The sequence below is a fragment of the Uloborus diversus genome, unplaced genomic scaffold (genome assembly GCF_026930045.1).
Source record: "Uloborus diversus isolate 005 unplaced genomic scaffold, Udiv.v.3.1 scaffold_483, whole genome shotgun sequence".
Classification (NCBI taxonomy): domain Eukaryota; kingdom Metazoa; phylum Arthropoda; class Arachnida; order Araneae; family Uloboridae; genus Uloborus; species Uloborus diversus.
The window spans coordinates 68,753-92,617 of NW_026558663.1; the positions used below are offsets into that span (position 1 = coordinate 68,753).

At 32.5% G+C, this 23,865-nt stretch overlaps 1 protein-coding gene across 1 annotated transcript in view; it reads right to left on the reverse strand.

Annotated features, from left to right (window-relative positions):
- Nucleotides 1-3,697: 3,697 nt before the first annotated feature.
- The window catches only part of LOC129233506 (protein lifeguard 1-like), a 49,446-nt gene continuing 29,278 nt past the window's right edge, over nucleotides 3,698-23,865 (reverse strand). The window contains exons 10-12 of the mRNA XM_054867524.1: nucleotides 10,836-10,883; nucleotides 9,077-9,271; nucleotides 3,698-4,603 (exon numbers count right to left, since the gene is read on the reverse strand). Of these exons, the coding sequence (XP_054723499.1) occupies nucleotides 9,119-9,271; nucleotides 10,836-10,883 (201 nt within the window). The 3' untranslated portion in view covers nucleotides 3,698-4,603; nucleotides 9,077-9,118. The remainder of the gene's footprint in view (nucleotides 4,604-9,076; nucleotides 9,272-10,835; nucleotides 10,884-23,865) is intronic.

A 23,865-nucleotide genomic window follows, 5' to 3' on the forward strand; every position in this document is an offset into this window, starting at 1 on the left:
TTGGAGCTCGTAAGTTCGAAAAATAGGCCACTAGAGAGCAAAATCATCACTATTGCAACAGTGGCCCATTGTTGCCCCCCTTGGCACAAAGTTGTACCATTTTACGGTAGTCATGTAAGCTAATTCAAAATAATAAAAGTATTTACGAAATGTCCTACTGCCATGATTCGTTTGAAAAACAAGTGTGAATTCCAAACTCGTTCTACTGACAGTAGCTTTCTAAATTCTCTTTTGATAATTCCATAGGATTGTTGCGAAAGAAGCTAGGTATTTAACCAAGAGGAAATTCAGGAACAGTTCTGTTGCTACTTAAGATATTTATCCGTTAATTTTGCAAAGACAAAATATATGATACTAAGTGGCTCCCGCCCTGCACAGAAATCATTGCTATTATGTTCTGATAAAGCTTTTAATGTCTTCATACTTTAAATCGAGAAGCTAAAGATTCTAATGCAGTCATTATCAGGATAATTTTGTGCTTGAGTCACAGACCATAAGAAAATGACGAAGAACCACTAATAGTAGGGGAGATAGCGACCGAAATTTTACGACAATATATATAAGGCCAGAATTTTTTTTAAATATTAGATTAGTTTACTTAAAAGAAGAAAACGCGAGTCTACCAAAAAGTTATCGTTGCAATAATTAATAAATTTTTGCAATATGTTGCAAAAACTTGTGAAATTGTCTTATATATATAAGGCTGAAACTCGGTAATATTATTGATTACGTATAAACATAACGAAAAATATATGTCTACCGCGTCCGAAGCGTTGCCGTGCCGTGTCTACCACCCACGCAAAGTGCGAAAAAATCAGTCAATTTTGACTTAAATATATAAGCCTAAATTTTTTTTTAGTAACTGTTTACAATGTATAAAATATAAAACAAAAGTCTACCAGTTGTGTTATGTTGCAAAGGCATGATAGACGTCACGGAATGTCGACCTCGTACCTCTATGTACCGTTTATCGGGCCGCTAGTGCTCGCTCGAAAAAGTTTGCTTGTCGTCGCGAAATTTCAATAAATAAAGCTGATTTATTTTTTAATAAATAGTTTAAATCGTTTCAATTATTATTTTTTTTCATGATTACAATTTTCTATCATATTTAAATTGATATTCATACTTTTGTTACATTATTCATATATATATATATATATATATATATATATTTTAAATTCTTCAAAAATATTTTGAATCACCACCTTTTCAATACATTTTGTAAATGGGGAAGTAAAGCTGTTTATTCATCTACTGCGAAGAAAGAAGAAGGGAAGAACACGCCTTTAATAACCTTGGGTCTGGGGCCTGGGCCTGAGTAAGGCTCCGTTAGTGGAGAAGCCGACGCATCCACCATTTTGGAGCAAACTTGATCCAGTGCTTCGCGGCGATAGCATTGCTGCTGATGTTTATATTTCTTTAGCATATGTTAAATTGGGTCAACAGATAATAGCCATCTGCAGAACTGAAAAATCTGTCTTACTGCATTTACTGGAAAATAAGATTTTTTAAAAAATAATAAGCACTGTTCATAATGCACTCAAAAGTACAAAATAACTTTTCTGGGTCAGAAAGGACAATTTAAGAATTCCTATAGTTTTCAAAAATTTCTAAGAAAATGACACCACAAACGAAGAAAAAGTGCGGTTCTAGTCATGTAGAGAATGTTTTACCAATATCTAGCTTTCAATCATAAATTTGAGTGTTTGAAACACGCATTTTTTTTTCCTTAATGGGAAAGTTTGGTTTAAAATGACTTGAGCGCACTTTTCTTCGTTTGTGAAATCTTTTTCTTCAAAGAATTAAAAACTACAGGAACACTTAAATTGTCCTTTCTGACCCAGAAAAGTTATTTTGTCCTTTTGAGTGCATTATGAAAAGTGCTTGTTATTTTTTTTTTAAATCTGTTATTTTAAAGTTTTTCGTTTTCAAACAAAATTTTACTTTAGAATTCGATTTTTTAGCGTTACGTTGTACCTTAAGGTTAAACAAATCATTTAATAAAATTCAGAAGTCTGTAAGTGGTCTAGTTGCTGAGTATACGCAAAAGAATGGTTCACAACATGTAAGTAACTTGGGATAAAGATCCTAATACGTCTTTTTACTTAGCCCCATTATCGATTATTTGCATAGATGAGGATAAAAACCCTTAGAAAGCAACGTCAGTGAATAAATTTCATTCTTGCTCCAGAGAGGACTTCATTCAAAATTTTCATTATGATTACTATTAACATTACATTTGCAAGGCAACAAAATTTGTAACAATGGATTTTATATTCAAACATTTAATGGGGAAATTACATCAAATTTGCTATTTTCCATCCTAACCGAAATAATGATGTTACTTCAGAATTTTAAATTTTCAGCCTTAAGTTGTACCTTAAGATTAAGCAAATCATTTAGTAAAATCAGCTTTATTTATTGAAATTTCGCGACGACAAGCAAACTTTTTCGAGCGAGCGCTAGCGGCCCGATAAACGGTACATAGAGGTACGAGGTCGACATTCCGTGACGTCTATCATGCATTTGCAACATAACACAACTGGTAGACTTTTGTTTTTATATTTTATACATTGTAAACAGTTACTAAAAAAAATTTTAGGCTTATATATTTAAGTCAAAATTGACTGATTTTTTCGCACCTTGCGTGGGTGGTAGACACCGCACGGCAACGCTTCGGACGCGGTAGACATATATTTTTCGTTATGTTTATACGTAATCAATAATATTACCGAGTTTCAGCCTTATATATATAAGACAATTTCACAAGTTTTTGCAACATATTGCAAAATTTTTTATTAATTATTGCAACGGTAACTTTTTGGTAGACTCGCGTTTTCTTCTTTTAAGTAAACTAATCTAATATTTAAAAAAATTTTGGCCTTATATAAATAATGCATTAAAAACTGTCGCTATCTCCCCTACTATAAGAGTATGGGAAAGAGATGTGAAATCTAGAAAAGTAAGAAGGGTGTTGCACAGCAGGGGTGCACACTTAGGGGAAGGAGTATTCATTTTGAAGTAGGGGGGGGGGCTTTCAATTTGGCGCTCTTTGTGGGGGAGGGAGGCACCCCAGTACACAGTACATTTTAATTCAGAGAAGTTTGTGAATGATGCTAAGCAGTGCCAGAAGAAGATAATTAGAAGGCAGCAATTGGGTTTCAAATTGCATAAAAATCAGGATGATTTAGTAAACAGCGGCTAACATGGTAAAAATATTTCAAGCATGTTACTTGTCAATTAGAAAGAGTTGTAAGAAGGTTCAACTTGGGGAGAAAAAGGTCAATTTTTCAGGGAAAGAATCAAGTGACTAGTCCGTCTTCATAATAAAAGATTTTCTGAAAGGTATACAATTTTCAGCGGAGTTTAGTGACAATCCACTATTGCGAACAGAATAGATTTCTCGGATCGATAGTAAAACAAAAAAAAGGAATTAACCTACTTTGACATGACTTTTTGAAGGATATCCATTTTCCTGACTTTTCCAAGTACAGTAAAACCTGTCTACAACAATACTTGCTGGGGCTGAAAAAAAATATTGTTATAGACAGTATCGTTATACACAGGTTTCACTGTAATCCAGGACTGTATGAACCCTGAAAAAAAGTAAGTATCTGAAGAAACGGCAATCTTCTGATTTTTAGGTACATTTTTACAATTATTTACTTTTCAATAAGAATTCAACTAGTCTGTTTTGTGATAAACATTTATTGTAAATAAACATATTACATGTGAAATGCATCAGAGTACAGATCTACATAAAATAAAACTTGAAACTTTTTTTTTCACATGTATAGTAAACTTATCCATCACAAGTAGACTAATAATTTCATCAATAAAAGAAAATAAATATTGGAACATCTGTTTCATTAACATACTACACATACTTTAAAATGCGTTATAACATGCAAATTCATTTTTTTTTCAACATGTAAAAATAGAAGATAGTAATTAAGTAGGATATCATTTGAAGAAAATTCTTCCTAATATACTAATTTCTGAACTTTATATTATAAATTCTTCAAATAATTTTGTTGTCAAAGTTTCAAATAAGCTTTGAAAGAAACAAAAATGTCTGTTACATTAAATTTTCAAAGCATGCTATATACAATTTTCACAACAAGTATATAAGCGAGATCTTGAGTCAGAAAAAAGTCACTCATACACATACCTCTGTAGTCATAAATCATTATAACAGGAATGTTTTAACATTTTCCATTTAAAAAAGAGACTATGCAGGTAAACAAAAATTCAGGTAGTGACTAATAAGCTTTTAGAAAAATCTTAACAAATACAAAATAAATGCTAGTTTATATTAAAAAACTACAGCAAGAAAGATATCAAATAACAGGACAAAGTAAAACTGAGACTCTCAACTCAAACTATACATTAGGTTAAGGAAATAAATACACTCAGTCATCTCATTTTCCATTTCAAGCTCACAGAAGAATTCATTTGCTGAAAAAGTAAAGACTTATAAAGACTGGGAAAAAATCTCAATTTGAAAAGTACATTTATCTTGATCACATGAATTTTATACCATTCAAAGGTATATTGATCATAAGATTTTGCTTTGTACAGTTCCCAACATATGAATGTGTTCCTAAAAAGGAAAAAGAAAAGAATAAAGTCTAAATGTAAGCAAAATATAACAACATCAAGTTAAAACTTAAACACAAACTGCAGTAGAGCATCAATTATCTAAATCTGTCGGGACTGGTAAGGCTATCCAAAAAGAGCAGCAGGGAAATCCTGGGGTCAAAATGACCCCTCCCGTTATTCTAGATTTAATTGGGAAAAATGTGCTGTATAAACCAGGGTTCATACCCTTCAGGGAGAAAAAAATTCAAGCACTTTTCAAGTACTTTTCATGACAAAAAATTTTTTTTTCAATTCATACTAAAAATATTGGTATGCAGATTTCATATGCTGCAAACATAGAAATAAAGCAATAATACAAAAAAGTATAGGAAAACAAAATTGCTTTTTCTACAACAAGAGACACTTTGATGAAAGATCTACTGTATCGAAAGTTTTTCTGAAAATGTCTTAAAAGTTCAGTCATAAAAAGAAGCAGATCCTAAGAGCAGGGGTGATTGTGAGTTCATCAAAAAATACCTGAAAGTTTTAAAGCGAGAACGGGGGGGGGGGGGGGTAATCTTTGGCCCGTGCACCTTTGCCATAGTATTAAATGTATTAAATAAATAGTTCGGAGTCAAAATATTGTGTGTACATTTGGTTAAATTTTTAATGGGTTACAAAGTTACTTTTGAGCTGGTGTTATACAAATTATCTTAACATTTGTCCATCTTAAGGGATAGGTGTCCATCTTAAGGCTCTTGCAGGTATATTTGATGAGTATTATATAATTTAAAAAGATTGCGGAGGTAGGGAGATAAAAGCATAACAAAAAAAAACACAGTTCCGGTATTTTCGGATATAAAAATACCGGAAATACGTCCGAAAATACCGGAAATTCGGTAAAATACCGGAACACAATCACACCCTGCCTAAGAGGTTTAATTTTTCTCCACATTCAAAGAAGCGTATTTTCTAGAATCAGAAAATTAATATTAAAAAAAAAAAGGGAAGAAATCAAAATATCCAAGTTCAATGGCATTGCCAGAGAGAAGTTTTTGAAATCCCCTCCTCCTGGTTTCAACATTTATTTCCAATATTAATACGGTGGTTTATTACAATATAAGGGCCGTTAGGACAAAAACACCACCCAGAAAGTAATTTCAGGTTGCACTATTAAGTTCTAAAATATTAGAGGTTCGCAAATCATTTAAAAGTATGCAAATCAATTATTCGTATGTATGTATTAGTTGTTCAGCCAATAAGGCATTTCAGCTGTCATCGAGTCAATTTAAAAGTTAGTAAAAAAGAAAAGTTTATGAAAGTTCACAGTCCAGTCTCCACACCTTAAAATATACAAAAGCTGCTTAAGAAATGATAAATACTCTGAATGTAAACTTGAGCCTATTCAGCTTTCACTGAATAACTTGTAATAATCAATAAATGTGCAAGTTCAGATTCATAGAGCAATATTTCGAAATTGAAAAAGTTCACAAGAAGTTGACATATATTATGACACAAGTAGTTTTATTTTGGGAACAAATGGGTTAATATTGAAATTAGAATTTAAATTTAGAAGGAGAATAATATTCAGGTGTGATTATGGTTTGTGAGTTCATAAAAAATTACCTGAAAGTTTCAAAGAGCAAATCAGGGGAAGGGAGAGTAATTTTTAAAACCAAGACTCTTATTACTTGAATATACATATGAGCAACAATAACTTTTGATATGCATACAATTTAATTCTTATGTTAAAATAGTTTATTAAGTCAAAATATTCTGCATAGAAATACCAAATTCAGTGCCTGTTGATAACCAGCAACAGGCACTGGGCCTAGCTAGGCTAGTCCTAGTCAGTTTATTGGATCCAAATGAAGATCTATGACCCTCCTTAAGGAACGAGTATCAACCCTCTGGCTGATTACAGCCTCTTTCCGTAAGCTGTTTCAAGTACCTCACTAAAGTAGTAATTTTGAACATTTGAAGTAAAGAGGAAAATCAGAGATATAGGGAGGTAAAAGCATAACGAACACTACTGGATTTCCAGAGAATAATCAGAACATAATTACCCATGTTACACACCTTAATTATTTTAGCAGCCATAAAGAAAATGATGTACTTATAAATTCAAATTTATATAAAAGTATATAATTCAACTTTATATCTAAAATACAAACTTTAAGTTTAATTTGTTAGGTGCTTGCTCATTTGCTTTTTTTTTTCAAAAAATCTGTTACGACCGAAAATTAGCGAAAGATAATAAAATTCAAAATTGCAAAAATAAATAAGCATATAATTAAACAAGACCAAAGTAATTAATTCTTTAGTTATTAAAATAAAAAAGAAAATAAACTAATCTGATGTAGCAAGTGTCAAAATAACTTCTAAATTGCCAAAAATATAAAAATAAATATTTACAAAATGCACAAGAATTGAAATCTCAAACAAGGGAAGCAAATTTTTGCGAATTAAGTTCAATGTTGTCATGTTCCCGTAAAAAAAATTTATATTTTACTACAATTAAACATAAAACATGCTAATCTAATGTAGCATGTATGAAAATAACATTCGATTAGTCAATATATTTAAATATTTGCAATATGCAAAAAGATTGAAATTTCAAACACTAGAAGCAATTTTTCAAAGTCTGAGTTCGTTCAACGTTGGCATGTTTCCCATAAAATAAATTTATTAGTTCTTTATTAAAATTGAACGAAAAATATGCCAATCTAAGGTAGCATATGCGAAAATAACATTTGATTAGTCAAAATATTTAAATATTTGCAGGATGCAAAAAGATTGAAATTTTAAAAGCAAGAGCGATTTTCCGCGAAATCCAAGTAAGTTCCATGTTGTCATGGTTACTAAATTGATTCCTTAGTAAATTAATGAAATTATACAAAAAATAAACTAATCTGAGGCACCATATGTCAAAATATCTTTCGGTTGTAAAAAACATCAAAATATTTACAAGATGCAATAGGATTGAAATCCCAAACACTGAAGCAATTTTTCGCGATGTTGTTTATTGAGGACATGTTCCAAAAATTGCATTCGTGAAATACTTTTTTAAAACTTTTAAGCACAATCCGGTGATATTTGAGAGAATTAAAGAACTAAGAAACTTTTTCAAGGTTTTAAAACTTTTTCAAGGTTTTCAAGCACTTGAAAATGAACTTTTATTTTTCAAGCACTTTTCAAGGTTTTTCAAGGGCGTACGAACCCTGTAAACCAGTGGATAATCTAAGATTTATAAATGTTACGATTATATCCGTATTGTCAGAGAACCTTAATGAGTGAAGGATACCAGGCAGACTAGTTACAAAGCATTTCTCACAGTTAAGCGAGTTTGAAAGCGGCTTGAACATCGACATGAAAATTGCAGGTTGGTCGACGAGCCAAATTGCTGCACAGGTGAATCATTCTAAGTGCTCCGTTAGAAACTGTTGGAGGCAGTGAACACGAGATGGTACCTACGTGCAAAAAACCAGGTCTGGAGTGACCAGGAAGATCACAAGGAGAGAGGATGGGAGGATCGTGCGGCAAGCGCTCAAAGGATCCCACAGTGACTCGTTTCAACATGCAAGCAGACGTAGGGGTAGCAGTTGTTCCTCGAACCATTTCTAAACGTTTGCGAGAGTAAATCTACAGTCCAAGTGCCCTTTTTGTGCACTCCCTTTATCATCAAATCATGGCAACTTCGTCTGCAATGGTGCGAAGCCAGAGCAATGTGGGATGTCACTGATTGGCAAAAGGTGGTGCTCAGTGATGAATCCCGATTCGTTTAGGGGTCAGATAGTATCCGTGCACAGATGTGAAGGTGCCCTGGAGAAAGGTACCACTCCACCCTTTCTATCGCACGACACACTGCCCAAACAGCGATCATAGTAGTCTGGGACGCTATAGCCTATGATGGTCGGTCCACTCTAGTTGTGGTACATGGAACCTTAACGGGCTTAACGGGTCAGCATTATATTAATGACATTCTATGACATACTGCAAAAACGTCTAGGACTGTTCCTAAGTGGCCTCTCAGGAGCAATTTTCCAGCAAGATAATGCTCGCTCGCATACAGCTAGAGTTGTTTAAGACTTCTTATGTTCTTTTGAGACACTTCCATGGCCGGATCGCTCCCCCAACTTGTCCCCAACATCAGACGCATAATTAGCTCAATGTCGGACCGTACTGCGATATGTATTGCAGCAAAAGGGGGTCCAACGTGCTATTAAAGTAGCACTGCATTTATCTCATTTTTTAGCCTGTATTTGTTTAATTGTCTAGATCTTGGGATCAAGTGTATCTCTCATCTGTATTATTCTGTATATTAAATTTCACTTAAATCCAATGCTTGCTTCTTGGGTGCGCTATTTTCAATTTCCTGAGTGTATTTATCTGCTTCACAAATTTTTAAGCAATTTCTCTGTAAACTTTAATATTTGTACAACAATTTCATTATAAAACTGTATAGTAAAATAACTTGAAAGTGTTTTAATCTTACCTGTGAGCAAGCATTTGAAATAGAATTGCTTGCTGTGAGGGATTAATCTCCTCTACCCAAATTTAACAACATTAAGAGATACATAAAGATGTTGACGATATCCAAGTACAGCTGCATGGCTGCGAATATATGCTCCTCAGGGCTTAACTCATGCTTTTTACCACCCATCAACATTTGAGTGTCATATGCCAAAAACTGAAAAATAAAATAAACATATTTTGAAAAAATTGAATCAATGAATAAGCACAATCAAATGAAGCAACAAATATATAGATACAGTTGGCTCTCTGATTAACAACGCTCTATTTAACGACTTTCTCTATTTAACGACGGCTTTTCACGCTCTCAGATGGTCCACTGTAGTGTTAAAAGCATTCTATTTAAGGACGTTTTCTACTTAAGGACGATTTTTTGTGTTCCCTTGAAAGTCGTTAAACAGAGAGCCAACTGTACTAGCCACCAGGGCAGTATCCACCTGCAGCAGTTACCACAACTTAGTTACCTGAAGCAGCTCAACCTACTGAAGTGCACTGCTGTTGGGAGCTTTGCCCCCTTCTTGCCACCTGAGCCCGCTTAAATTAGCAATAGTAGACTAATTGATGTTTTTGGGATGTAAAAGAAATAAACACTCTCAAAGTAAAATTTCATGTTACTAAGAAATACAATACAAAAAGTTTAAAATTGGCCATGAAACTCAAGGGAAAAAGCAGCTTTGTGTAAAATTCCAGCATGAGAAGTGTTGTGCTAGAATATGAATTAAAATCCAGGCATTATGATAACGCTTGATAAATAAATTTCAGGCAGAATGAAAAATCTAGGTATTCTTTTTGATGAATTCAATTTACATTAGATTGAAAAAAAAAAAAAAAACACAAAATAATACACACACGCAAAATTAACATGTGAAAATTTAAAAGAGCTTTTCTTGAAGTCAAATGTAGATTATGATGGGAGGGAAGAAGTTTGATGTGATTCAGTGGTATTGCTGGGGGGGGGGGGGGGCGTACGGGCTTGTGTGTCACTTGTCTGATGGGTGACACCCAAAGTGGAATTGTACTTTAAAAAAAAAATATGCAGCTAAAATTCATTTTCAAGACTGCAAACTCAAAAATTTTCCGGTAAGGGGGGGGGGGGGGGACCTCAAACCCACTTCTTTTCCACCAGACCATGGAGTGATACTCAGGATTAGATTCATATGGCAATACTTAGACGTAGTAGTGGTTTCCCCTTTTAGCAAAAAACTGAAGCTCATTATCTTTCAATGTGTTTGAGATAGGCTATAAAGCATTCATAGTTTTTATTTGCTTTTTATACATTAGCACACTTAAAATTTCATTATAACTCAAAGGTAGTTGTTTCTGAAAATTGAATAAATTTCATGTGTATAGTGTTCAAAGAATATTATTATTATTATTATTTTGTGATTTTAGGGAGGGGGACACCACAAATTACTACTCCGGGTGTCACCCATGTTAGGTACGCCACTGTATAATTATAAATTTTAGGGGTCAAATTTGACTCTTAAAATAGGAAATCTAGGCATCAAATGACATTTTTAAGTTACAAAGCACACCTAATGCCTGCTTGTTTCTATTACTACCTTCAATCTTCAGCGAACTTGCAAAAATATATATTTAAAATGTTTATTTATAGTTTATTTTAACTTTAAAAACACTAGGGTGTGAGCTTATTGGTGAATATATGGACATAAAGAGAATTGTTTTTAAATAAAGTCTAAAAATTATAATTAATAACTTACTAGTGTAAACAATAGTGCTCCGCCAGCAGCATATATAGTCAACATAATCTAGAGGGGAAAATATATCACATTTGAAATTGAAGAAAACTTTTAAAAATAGTACATAAACTGAAAATTACAATGTAATACATGCATTTGGAAGATGTTCTATTAAAAGAGTATGATGAATTCAAATCTTGGGGATTAAAAAAAAAGTATTAAAAAACAAAAACATCAGCAATCTAAGTAGGGAATTACTGAAACGTGATCAAGCACTTGGACTGGTTTCGTAGAATGATTCTAGCAAAATGAAGTTGTTTTAATTCATTCAAAACAAACTGAACCCCTTCCTCTGTTCCAATATTTTCAAGCGTTTGAAATCGATGATTACAGTTCTTCTGCCATTTTAAAAGAAAAGATTGCCTCAGAGGTTTAGAAAAATTTAGAACACAATTCGTACAAAATATTCAGAAATTTTAAGAATAATAAATAACAAATATCAACAAACACAAACATTGCTGTTTTGAGCATATGCTTCACTTTTATCAACTTTGTTATTAACCTGCATCCCTACTCTACAAAAAGCTGAATGAAGATATTTTTTCTTTGAAGGAAAATCAGAAACAATTCCAAAGTTTGTTTTCAAATATTTTCATTTCAGCAATTCACTTCACTCATTCAACAATTCATTTTCAGTTTGTCCCAACCGGAAAAAAAAAAGACCTGAAGTCTCGACAAAGGATCTGTATCTCAAAAATTAAAGGTGAAAGATATTAGCATCGTTGAAACCATAGGCAAATGGAGAAGAAAATTAAGCAAATCTTTTCAAAAGCATACGTTTCCATTTGAAAAAAGGAAAAAGCCATAAAAAATTTAAAGGGGAAAATTTTTTTGGGGACATAAACACTTAAATTAACTACAATAGAATAATATGTAACATTAGATTGAATGCATAGTAGTCCTGGAAAACAGTTATTTTCTTCCCAGCTAAAGAAAAAAAAAATTTAACAAAAACTAGATTAAAATGGAGTAGACAAAGCATAAAAAAAAAAAAAAAAAAAAAACTGCCAGAGAAATATGAAATACATTTCACTTTACAATACTCATGAAAAGCAAACTTTTTTTCAATATCAAACTTTCAAATGACACTAGTTTTCCAATTTAAAATATATATATATATATATCCAGGAACTTTTTCCAGAACCATATTTCCCAGACTTTTCTCAAGACCCTCTTTCCAACTCTGAAAAGAATTTGAGTAAAATAGACACAAAATGCATATTTGAGCAACAGCACACACAAAATTACACTTGTTTTTAACCCTTTGCGGTCCTACGTTGGACTCTGTCTGACATTAAAAATTTGCTGTTGCAATCCTACGTTGAACAGTATCCAACATGCGTTTGAACCAGTGTTGGGTTGTTGATGTCTATAGGCGGATTTAGAACTGAGTTCCTGGGGGGGGGGGGGGCAGCATTTTTTTTAAAGTATTATTAGTTGTATTGATTACAACTGGCTGGATTTAGACTTAGCCTGCCCCTAAACTTTTTCAGGGTTTGGGTCTCTTTAGTAGTCTGATCAACTTTTCTATCAGTGGCAAAAAAGGCCATTTTTGAAAGCCCTCCCTCCCCCCCCCCATGCATTATACATAAAGTCTAAGGTGGAAAATGGAGTCCCTTTTAAGTAAGGAATAGAATATCTGTAATTTTAGGGGGTCCGGGGGATTCTCCCCCGCAGGAAATTTTGTAAAATAGATACAAAATTCTGCATTTTGAAGCCTTAGAAGGGGTAATTGGAACTACTAAAATCTCGGAGACAAATAGCAAAATACTCTTTTGCAAATTACGATAATGCACAGTAAAAATTGTTTTTGGGTTTGACAAATCAATTCAACAGTTCTCAGATGCATTGTTATTTGCTTACTTTGGCTGTCGGTTCAATTCAATCAGTTTTTGATCACGCCTCCAACCCACCGACAAATACAACACGGAATTAAAAACAAAATGATCAATAGTAAAAAAAAAGAAATGGTGTATGGATTTAGAAAATAGGACCATTTGGACAATTCATAATTTATACACTTGATAAGAAATAAAGTTGAAGCACACTTTGCTTAGGAATTTCAGACTCATCTAATCCATTTCAAGGACTCAAGAACAATTAAAATTATTTAAGGCACTTAAATTGGCCTTTCCAGTCTCTGAAATTTAGTACTTGATTGTACTGTTTTACAGTATTGTTCTAACTTTGTAAGAAACAACTATTTTAAGTTTGGAGCCTCGGTGTCCGAGCGGTGTTGTTCAGCAATTGCTTGCATGCAGAGAGGCATGGGTTCAATTCCCGCCTGCTTCCTTGGATGTTCTTCTGATTTCCTTGTGTGGTAATAAATCTGAATTGTGCTATCTGTTGTATGTGTCTGAGCAAAAGTCGGACTTCCACCTAAAATGGGGCTCAGTCAAACAAAAGCCGCTCATATTAGCCTCAAAAGCGGATTAACGCCTTCGTTATTCCTTACCTTGGGTGCTCCAAGGTGGCTCCCTTGGGTGCATCAGGAACAACAACAACAGTATAAGTTTTAAAAAAAACCTATTGATTTCTCATTACAACAACTTTTTATTTTCAATTACAAGAAGTGCAAAAAATGAAAAAAAAATAGAGGCAGTGGTTTTTTTTTCCCCTTCTGGGCTAAACAGATTAACAATATGCAGAAGAAGTAAGATAAACGCAAGTAATTGAAAATAATTTCCAAAATTACTGCATTCAGGATTAAATAAACAGCATATGAAACATGTGAGCCACAAAAATTTATCTCAAGTAATATGCTACAGAAACGTGAGAACCATGATTTTTATATTTTTGATGCAGGATGTGGCAAGGAGCTAAATTTGACACATTTCGGTATTCCTCCCCTACCCCCCATCATTTGTTATAAATTTTTTTGTATCCGCACTTTTCCAAATTTTCAAGGTTTTCAAGCACTTTAAAATGGAATTTATTTTTTCAAGTACTTTTCTTCTTTTCTTTAAAGAACAAATCATGAAATTTTCCGGAGTTGGGGCCTTCAACAAAGCGGGTGCCCTCAAGCTTGTTTAGTTTATAAGTAAATCCGTTTTTTTTTTTTTTTTTTAAATCTTTGTTTCAGTTTCCAATTTGTTGAAACAGTCGTTGATTATTTTAAATATAACGGCTGATTACTCATATTTTCACTCATATACTTGCTCTAATGGTTTTCAATTCAAAGTCGTCGTTTTCAACACATTTCAACAATCTGGTGACAGCTTTACTCTTGCCCATCCCTCTCCCCCAAACAGAAAAGGAAAGTTGCTATTCTCTTCATTTTCACTTGTGAACTTTTCAAAAAAAGAAAAAAATCATGATTTTTTTCTTTTCACATTTTTGAAGGTGTGCTGTTACCTTGTATAAAGTCCTCCAAGACTGGGGGGGCACTGACCCCCCTCGCCCCCCCATAAATCCGCCCATGTTGATGTCAAAAACAAGTCTAAAACTATCATAAGCCTGTCTGAAAATGTCAAAAATCTGTTGAAAACTCTAATACTCCCATTACTGTCAAATTCAATCATTTTAAACATTTTTTAAAATAAACACAGAAGATTTCCTAATTCTGAAAAATTATTTCACTATAATTTTCACATCTATTGAGTTAAATTAAAAATTTAATTCAGTTTCTTTAAATGCATTCATAATTTTATTTTAAATTTCTTACACTGTAAAAAATAGTTTGGTTGTTAAAAATGAAAGAAAATTTTCAAATTTTTCAATAACTAAAACAATTAGTAACAAGTTTTTTTTTTTTTTTTCAAATCTAAAAATCCTTGAATACAGCTTGAGGATTTTGTGTTTCGCAGGGAGGAGATTCTATTTCATTTGAAAAAATTAAAGCAACTAAAGCTCCTTAACTAGATAATATTTGTCCAAAAATTTTAGTTGAATGTGCAGAGGAATTAGTGGGTGTTATTTTAAATATTTTCAATGCTTCTTATAATTCGGGGGCAGTGCCAGAGGACTGGAAGCAGGGTTGTCCTATTTTGTCCACCCCAGAAAAAACTGTCCTGAACTTTGTCACTTCATCAGTAAATTGAAAGTTTTGCGTTAAAAATTTGAAGTTTGAAAATAATAAATAGTTATATAGATTTTTCCTGTTCAAGTAATATTTTAATATAAAAATAGCTTACATAAATCTGTATATAAACAATTGATTGTAAAATATTTTAAAGTGAAAAAAAAAAAAAAGTAAGATCAGTTGAAGTTTATGTAAGTGTGTTAAAAATTCAAATGAGTGTTAAAAATAAATTATAAAGCATTTAATAGGGTTTATAAAACAAGCACATCAGCTGAAAGGTTAGAGTTTCAAAACATTAAAAATCAAATTTAAAAAAAAAGAAAAAGAAAAACTACCTAATATTAATAAAAGGAATGTTGGCATGAAGTGAAATCTGTTCTTGCAATACAAATACAAATGTGATGATTAGAAATATGCTCTGACTAGGCTGTTCCTAGTCAATTTATTAGTTCCCAATGAAGATTAATGGCTCTTTTAAAGCTATCTACCCTCTTGCCTATTATAGCCTCTTCTGGTACACTGTTCTGAGTACCCACAACCCTACTAAAGAAGAAATTTTTCTTAATTTGTATGAAATTAACATTCCATAAAATATGCTGAGTTCATAAATATTTTTCTATGGAATGACATCAATAAAAATTCGAAAAATATAACAGGTTTAAAATATTTTTAGTCAATAAATCTCTGTTTTGTATGTATGTCTCCAAGCATTTCATTTGACTTTCCCATTGAGTTTATTTTCTACTATTGTATATAATAGTCGAATCATGCCCAATAGCTAATTCACATTTTTAAATTTTATTACTTTTAAGTAAATTATGATCTAAAATTAGCTGCATCAATGTGTAATTAATATTTTTTTTAGATTTACAAAATTCCAAAGCTAATGGTTCTATTTTAATTAAATGATTAATTCATAATAGAAAATATATTAGAATAATATACTAATATATTTACACCATAACAATAAATTTATGTATGTATAATCAGATTATTTTTCATTTCGTCCAGTTTCTTACGGCACACAGTGGTCGATTTATTGAATCTAGCTCGACAAAAATCAAAATTGCATCATTGTTATTTCGCGATAACTAATATTTTATTAGAAACTTAAATACCTATAAATCAGGGAACCAAGTCTAATTTGGACGGGAAGTTCCTGAATATTTTTCTGTAATGGGTTGAAGTTCGCGTTTAGCAAAAGTGCATTTTATGACCTTCTACATGGAAGATAATTGATTATCGTTAAAATTTGTCTGCCTAATTTTAAATTATTTATGTTTATATATTGTCATTGTGTTATCCAATGTTAATATTATTTATCAGTTTCATTAATTAAATGCGAGTTTTAGATGCATTTTTTTCCAAGATAAAAAGTGACGAATTATACACCATTTCATCAAAAGTTATTAGAGCAGCAAAAAAATTCTCCACGAGCCTCCGCCATCTAATTTACGTCGTTTTTATGTACCTGGTATATCTAAAAACATCTGGGCAAAATACTATAGCCAGATCTATTCGGCCATAAGAGTATTATCAATTTTCATGAATCATGGTGCCAAAAACTAAATGTCTCTTCAATAAAGATGATCATTAAAGTAAGACAAAACAATGTTACATGAAGCACAAATTTGCAAATTACAGCAGACACGTGTTTCGGCGCTACAGGGAACGCCTTTTTCAATGCAAAAAATAATGAGCTTATGGATGAAAAGACATCCGACAAAAGCCAAGAGCAGATAAGCATGCAGCTTAAAAGATAAAAACAGTGGATTAGCCAAACACCAATGACAAAGTTATAAACCGATCAAGAACCAATAGGAATGCAAGCAAAGGCCAAGAGCTTTCTCTTAGATACGAACCCAGAAAGAAAGAATTCAATTGGACAAAGATTAAGCCGAAGCTTAAACAAAAAGAAAAGAAATTGTCAATAACCGTGAACCGCAAGAAAGGAAAAGCTGAATGGAAAACCATGAAATAAAATAAACAAAAACAAAAAATATTCGAAAAAAGGAAAAAATAAAGATAAATAGAAGAAAATTGGGGGGGGGGGGGGGGTTGCAATCAAGACAAAAAGGTAAAAATAAACAAAGGAAGATAGATAAAAATGAATGGGAAAAAAGGGGGGGAGGATGGGGAAAGGACAGTATTAAAGATATGGGAGCCAAATGTTGGAAAAATATGGAACTGCACTAAGATCGTTAACTAAGTTAGAACTGATCCTCAAAATATGAAAGGATTCCCAAAAGTCAAGATCTGATGAATTGGGGCATTTTTGGATAATCTGATAAGAGTTAAAATCAAAAGAGTGATTCGAATCCCAACAATGTTGAGCAATACTAGACTTATTTAATTGTTGTTTTTTCACATAATTTTGATGCTCTTTCAAGCGAATTTTTAAAGCACGCAGAGTCTGTTCAATATAGGCAAGTTTACAACTACAATTAATTCTATAAATTCCACAACAATTACGAGGGTGAATAGGATCTTTAAGAGAAGAGAATGAAAGTTTATTAATAGGAGAGAACACCACCTGGAATTGGAAACGTTTTAGAATCTTAGCAACCTGATAGCTTACAGAAGGAAAGAATGGCAAAACAACCAAATTCTTTCTGATGAAGGTTCTTCCTTATCCCTTCAGTAATGTTTTTTTAACTATCGTCTGCTGTTGAATGTTGTCTGCTATTTATTTTTAAACCCTTTTTTTTATATTGGCAACTATAAGTAATTTTTATAACTATTCTAAAGTTTTTTTTTTGGAATGGAGTGCAGATGGTAGTAATAACGTTCGCCTCTGCATATGTAAGTGAAACAAATATATTTTCCTATCATTAATGCATGTGAATTTATCCTGATTTAATGATTTCATTAAAAAAGCAAACTCTTTTTGATGTTTGGCTTCTAAACAAGGACTCGAATAGTGTATATAATTTTGTGATTGAAACTTTAAACTTGAATGACTGTAAGAATGATATTAAGCTAAGTGTTGTAAATACTGTAAATAATTTTTGTGTACATGTAAAAGACAAATGGAAGCGTTGCTCTTCCTCACAGAAAACTTTCTTGCGAAAACATTCTATTTGGTTAAAAAGTGATATTATATTTGATGAAAGAGTTGTTAAAGAAGCTGTCATAAGACTTCCAGGATCTTCAAAAATATAGCAAAATTTTGCAGCTCGCGGTTGACCTACAACAACTTTTCAAAATTCAAGCCTTAAAACTAAAAAACATAACGTCGCATCTGTTATTCAAGATAGTAGTTCAGAGCAATTATTTTTTGCCGCTCAAATTAGTCTTGGTTCTTCAGGAAAACGAGATGCTGCAGAACTCTTACAACAAGTAAATGTGTCACCAAAAAGAGCTACTAGAATTAAAACGGCTTTAAAAAGAACCGTAACAAATAAAGTGGTGAAAACTCCTGACCAAGCTTTAGCCTACTATGTAAATACAAAACTGACAAAAAGTCAGTACATTGAAACACACAAATTAGCTAAAAATCAGAATGCAAATATATATCCATGTTATGAAAAAGTATTAGAATCAAAGAAAAAATGTTATCCAGATGATATACATATAACTGACATTTCTGCCGAAATGAATCTTCAGTCACTTATAAATCATACAATATTGTGGCTTTTTCAAAGTGAATGTGAAAAATTCGAGGAACTTTTAACAGTAGATACTTCTTCACAAATATGATTTTTAAATATGGATGTGATGGAGCTTCTGGTCAAAGCACTTTTAAACAGCAATTCGAAGGCAATGAGGTCTGTTACGATGATTCATCTGTGTTTACTATTTCATTAGTACCACTTCAATTAAAAAGTCAAGAAAAGGAGCTCTGGAAAAATCTTCGGCCATCTTCAACCAGATATTGCAGACCAATAAAAGTAATTTTTGAAAAAGAGATTCCAACATTAATCAAGAAAGAAGTTGATAAAATAGAATCTCAAATAGCAAGCCTTTGTCCTTAAAAAATAAAAATTAATGATAGAGAATTTTTGGTGGGACAATCATTGGTAATGACTATGGTTGACAGGAAAATTTATAGCATTCTAAATGAACAATCTAATCAAAAATGTTACATTTGCGGAGCTTGTCCTAAAGAAATAAATGCGCTTGAGAAACATACTCAAAAATCAATAGATCCTTCAAAATTCAGATTTGGATTATCAGGTTTACATGCTTGGATCAGATGCTTCAAGTGTCTTCTTCATTTGTCATATAAACTTGAAGTGAAAAAATGGCAAGTAAGAAATCAAGATAAGGAAACGGTAAAAAGGCGTAAAAAATATATTCAAGACAGATTTAGAAAAGAAATGGGCCTTTTGGTAGATATGCCGAAGCAAATTTCTGGAACAACAAATGATGGAAACATTGCTCGTAAATTTTTGCTAATCCGACTTTGTCATCCGATATAATGGGATTAGACATTGGACTTATACAGCGTTTTTCAATAATTTTACAAGCCGTTTCTAGTGAACAAGAAATAAATGAAGACGAATTTGAAAAGTTTACTTTTGACACTGCGAAACTGTATGTTCAACTATATAACTAGTATTTTATGCCGGCTAGTGTGCATAAATTGTTAATTCATGGAAGACAAATTATTGAGCATGCCATTCTACCAGGGTTGGCAAGGTTTTGGACACTACGGTAAAAACCACGGTAAAAACCCTGGTTTTTACCGTCCTGTCCAAAACCCTTGTGTCCAAAACTATGTTTTTAGAAAAATTGTATTTTGTGAAAAAACATTAAAAACAGAATAAAATGTATTAAAGTAATGCTTTAATTGAACATTTATTCAATAAGAACATTCAACTTATTTGTGCAGCTGATTTTAATCTAGTTACATAGAAGTTGCATTCTTGATTAGAATTTCAATTTGTATGCATGAGTCTATGTTATTTTTTATTTATTTATTTATTTATTTATTTTTTTTTTTTTTTGATAATAGTAACCAAATTTCCCTATGTTTATGCATGTGTGAAAGCAGGATTGGCAAGGTTTTAACCATCCTGTTCAAAACCCTTGTGTCCGAAAGTGTCCAAAACTATTTTTTGAGAAACTATATTTTGTGAGAAAAGATCAAAAACAGAACAAAATGTGTCAAAACTATTTTTTGGACTATTTAATACATTTATTCAATGTGGATATTCAAGTATAAATATATAACTTATTTATGCAGCTGATTTTAATCTAGTTATGTAGAAATTAAATTCTTCAATAAAAATTTCAATTTGTATGCAGGAGTATTTTTCTTCATCAACCAAGTTTTTCCACATTTATGCATATGTGCAAAAGAAAGTGTTCAAAATATAGTTCAACAATTGACTTAAATGCAATAAATTACAAATTTTTGTAGTTACAGAATGTATTATATTAAAAATATGAACTAAAAAAAAATAGCACAAGAGTTTTATAATTAAGTGTTTAATCATCAATTTCTTGTTCTTTAATCTATGATTAAAAAAGTAATTTTTATTAAAACATTACATAAAAATTATTTGCAAAAACCTTTAAAAAATTAACTTTTTTTTTTTTCACCTGAATATTTATTGCACATTTAATAGCATTCCTTTGAGTTATAAATAAATGGAACTGAAATTAGTTGTCTTCGTAGTGTTGTGTATTTCTTTTCATAAGTCTACTAACTGTTACATAAGGAAGTTTTTATATACTAGTTACTGGCATTTCTTTAAGTAAAATATTTTTTAAATGAACATTTGGAGAAAAATATTATTGAATACTCATTAATTAAACTTCATTAATATCTATATCTATGTATTACGAATATTGCATCAAAACAAATTGATTATGTTACACCCCTTTAGTTTTGGGCAGTTTAAGACAGTTTCGGACACTTTTGGACGGTAAAAACCACCTGTCCTGTCCTAAACCAGTTTTGGACAGTCCAAAACCCAACCCTGCATTCTACCAATAGGACAACTTTCTGAAGAAGCGCAAGAGGCTCAAAATAAAGATTTCAAAGCTTTCCGAGAACATTTCTCATGAAAATATTCAAGGCAAAAAACTTTGGAAGACATAATACATATGTTACTTATTAGGTCTGACCCTTTAATTACAAAGCTGAGAAACAACTCTAAAAAACGTGAGAATTTATTATCTAAAGAAGCTGCATTGTTGTTGAGAAACAATTAAAAGATCGACTACAGTTCCTCAGACAGTAGTTCTGCTGAAGATGACGAAAATTTTAGTTACTGACGCTTTTATTTTATGTAGTTTTAAGTGAAAATTCTAGTTATTGACGCATTTATTTTATGTAGTTTTATGTTTACTATCAATATAACGACCAAATTAAAACTTTTAACTCGGTTTGACAAACCAAAGTATTTTTGTCCAGCTAGATTTGTGAAATCGACCACTGTGCGGCGTCCCATACTTTTTACAAAAAAGTGGACAAAATAATAACCCTGACCGGAAGCTGGCTAACATAACGCCACTCTTCAAGAAAGGGTCTAAAGGTAATACAGGGAATAATAGACCAGTAAGTCTGACTTCAGTGGTTGGCAAGATTTTTGAAACTTTGATCAAAATTAAGATTATGAATTTCTTAGAGACAAATAGTCTGTTGACTAGCGCAATATGGTTTCAGCAAAGCTAAATCATTTGCTACTAATTTATTGCACTTCTATGACAAGGTTACCTTGGCTTTAGATAACAAAAAGTGTGTTGATGTTGTTTATATTGATTTTCAAAAAGCTTTTGATAAGGTACTGCATGTTGTTCTTCTCAGCAAACTAGCTGATATAAAAATAGGAGGAAAAACTTTACTTTTGGTTAGAAATTGGCTCACTGGTAGGAAGCAAAGAGTAGTTGTGAGGGGAAATCATTCTAAATGGAGTGATGTTTTAAGCGGGGCTCCTCAGGGATCAGTTTTAGAGCCTCTTCTGTTTATTATTTTTTATGAATGACATTGGTGACAATATTTCTGGAAACGTAAATTGATTTGCTGATGATGTAAAAGTTATGGGGATTGTAGAGAATGAGGAACAAGTAAAACAGTTTCAAGGGTATTTAGATCATATTACTAAGAGGGCAGATAAGTGGGGTATGGCAGTTAATGTAGGGAATGTCAAGTGCTACACTTAGGTCATGGAAATAAAAGTACGAGTTATTGTTTACAGGGTTCAATCATTAGTCAGTAGGGCTCGACCGATGGCATTTTTTGGCCGATGGGCTGATGCCGATTATTCAAAGATGGCCGATGGCTGATAGTTTTCCTCCAAATGGCCGATGGCCAATGCCGTTGGCAAAAAAAAAAAAAAAAAAAAAAAACTAAAAAATTAATTTGAATTCTGATATGTTTAATTCAAATTATGTTTTTCACAATCACGAGTTGCGACAGGACCCTACTTATTGGAGTTATTGTTTCCAGAAACTGCTCCTGACCCCCCAAACCTGCCCTTCTCCTGAGCGGTTACGCGCGGTTACGCGTGTATAGTTGTGTGCTTGTGTGTGTGTGTGTAGGCGCGCATGCATATGTAGGCTTGTGTGTGGGTAGACCTGTGCACACACGTAGGCGTGTATGTCTCTCTGTGTGTAGGTGCTTGTGCATGTGTAGGCTCGTGTGTGCATACTTTTGTGTATGCACATGGGCGTGTGTGTGACCAGGGGCACTGACCAGGAGAAGCGAATTTCGGGGGACATTGCTCAGGACCGGAGGAGCCGCGCCTGCAGAGGACAGTGGGCGGGAGTGCAGGGGGGGGGGAGAGGAAATCAAATCAGCCTAACGTCAAGGACAGTCAAATGAGAACAATAAGCAATCGTGATTGCTCAAAAAAAATCTGACAGAAATAAATTGATAAGATTGTCAGGGATTTGAAGGATCATTGAAACAAGTATAAGAAATACGCAAAATGACATTTCTTAGCCAAAATAATTAATCGCTAAATATTTAAGAAATGCTTGAAACGACGAGGGTAGGTTTGGGGGGACACCCTCTGATTTTGGTGTAACTCACAAATTTAAACTTCGGCCCCAACTTCAGCCTCATTTTTTTAGTACAGAACCGCTACCACCAACGCCTCGGAAGAGTTTCTGAATCTACTTCAGCACTTCCCAAGAAAAAATTCAAAAGTGCCTTTGATTTCCGAATTATGTCACCATTCAAAATGTCTTTAATCAATTTCTTACATTAACCCCTTCAGACCTGGTGTCCGATATACCGGACATACTTTTAAACAGCTCCTAATCATTTAATAATTGATTTAATTAGTTGATTATTTTGTAGTTGACTCTTTACATTCTACTTATTATAATTTGAAGTAATTTTTCGTTTTGGGTTTGACAACACCGACATATAAGGATTGAGAGATAGAGAGTGGACCAACAATGGATTTTCATTTGAAAAGCGAGGTTTTTTCCTGATTTTTTTAAAAATATACAATCTTTAATTAATAGTTTCAAACACTTATATTATGTTTTATAATTGTTTGTAGAACATTTTATAATAAAGTTTGTTCGGTATTTTATCGTTTTTGTATATGAAATATTGATTTCAAAAATATAAGTCAGGAATATTGGATGTGCCATAACTCTTTTAATTTTTCTCCTACAAACTCAACATTTTGTCAATAAGTTACCCTTTACCATAGTACACTGTGTACCAATTATCAACATTTTTGGTCCAATATTTCATAATTCCGACTGAAGGGGTTAATGCTCTAAATTCTTCCTAAACAATATATAAAGCTTGAAAAAAAAAATTCCAATTTTGAGAATGGTGTTAGTTTTAAACAACTAAGAAGTACAACCTAGAGTTTAATTTCAGAAATTGAGGGAGTGGGAGGAGGGGCACGCAAGTGTTCTCGGAAATACAAAAAATAGTCATAAAAATAGAGTTCAAAACAATCATAAACATTGAGCAGAAAAACCCTTTTAAAACTTGCACCCGAGTTTGTTTTGACGTGCAGTGGCGGATTTAAAAAATAGCAAATGTTGCAATTG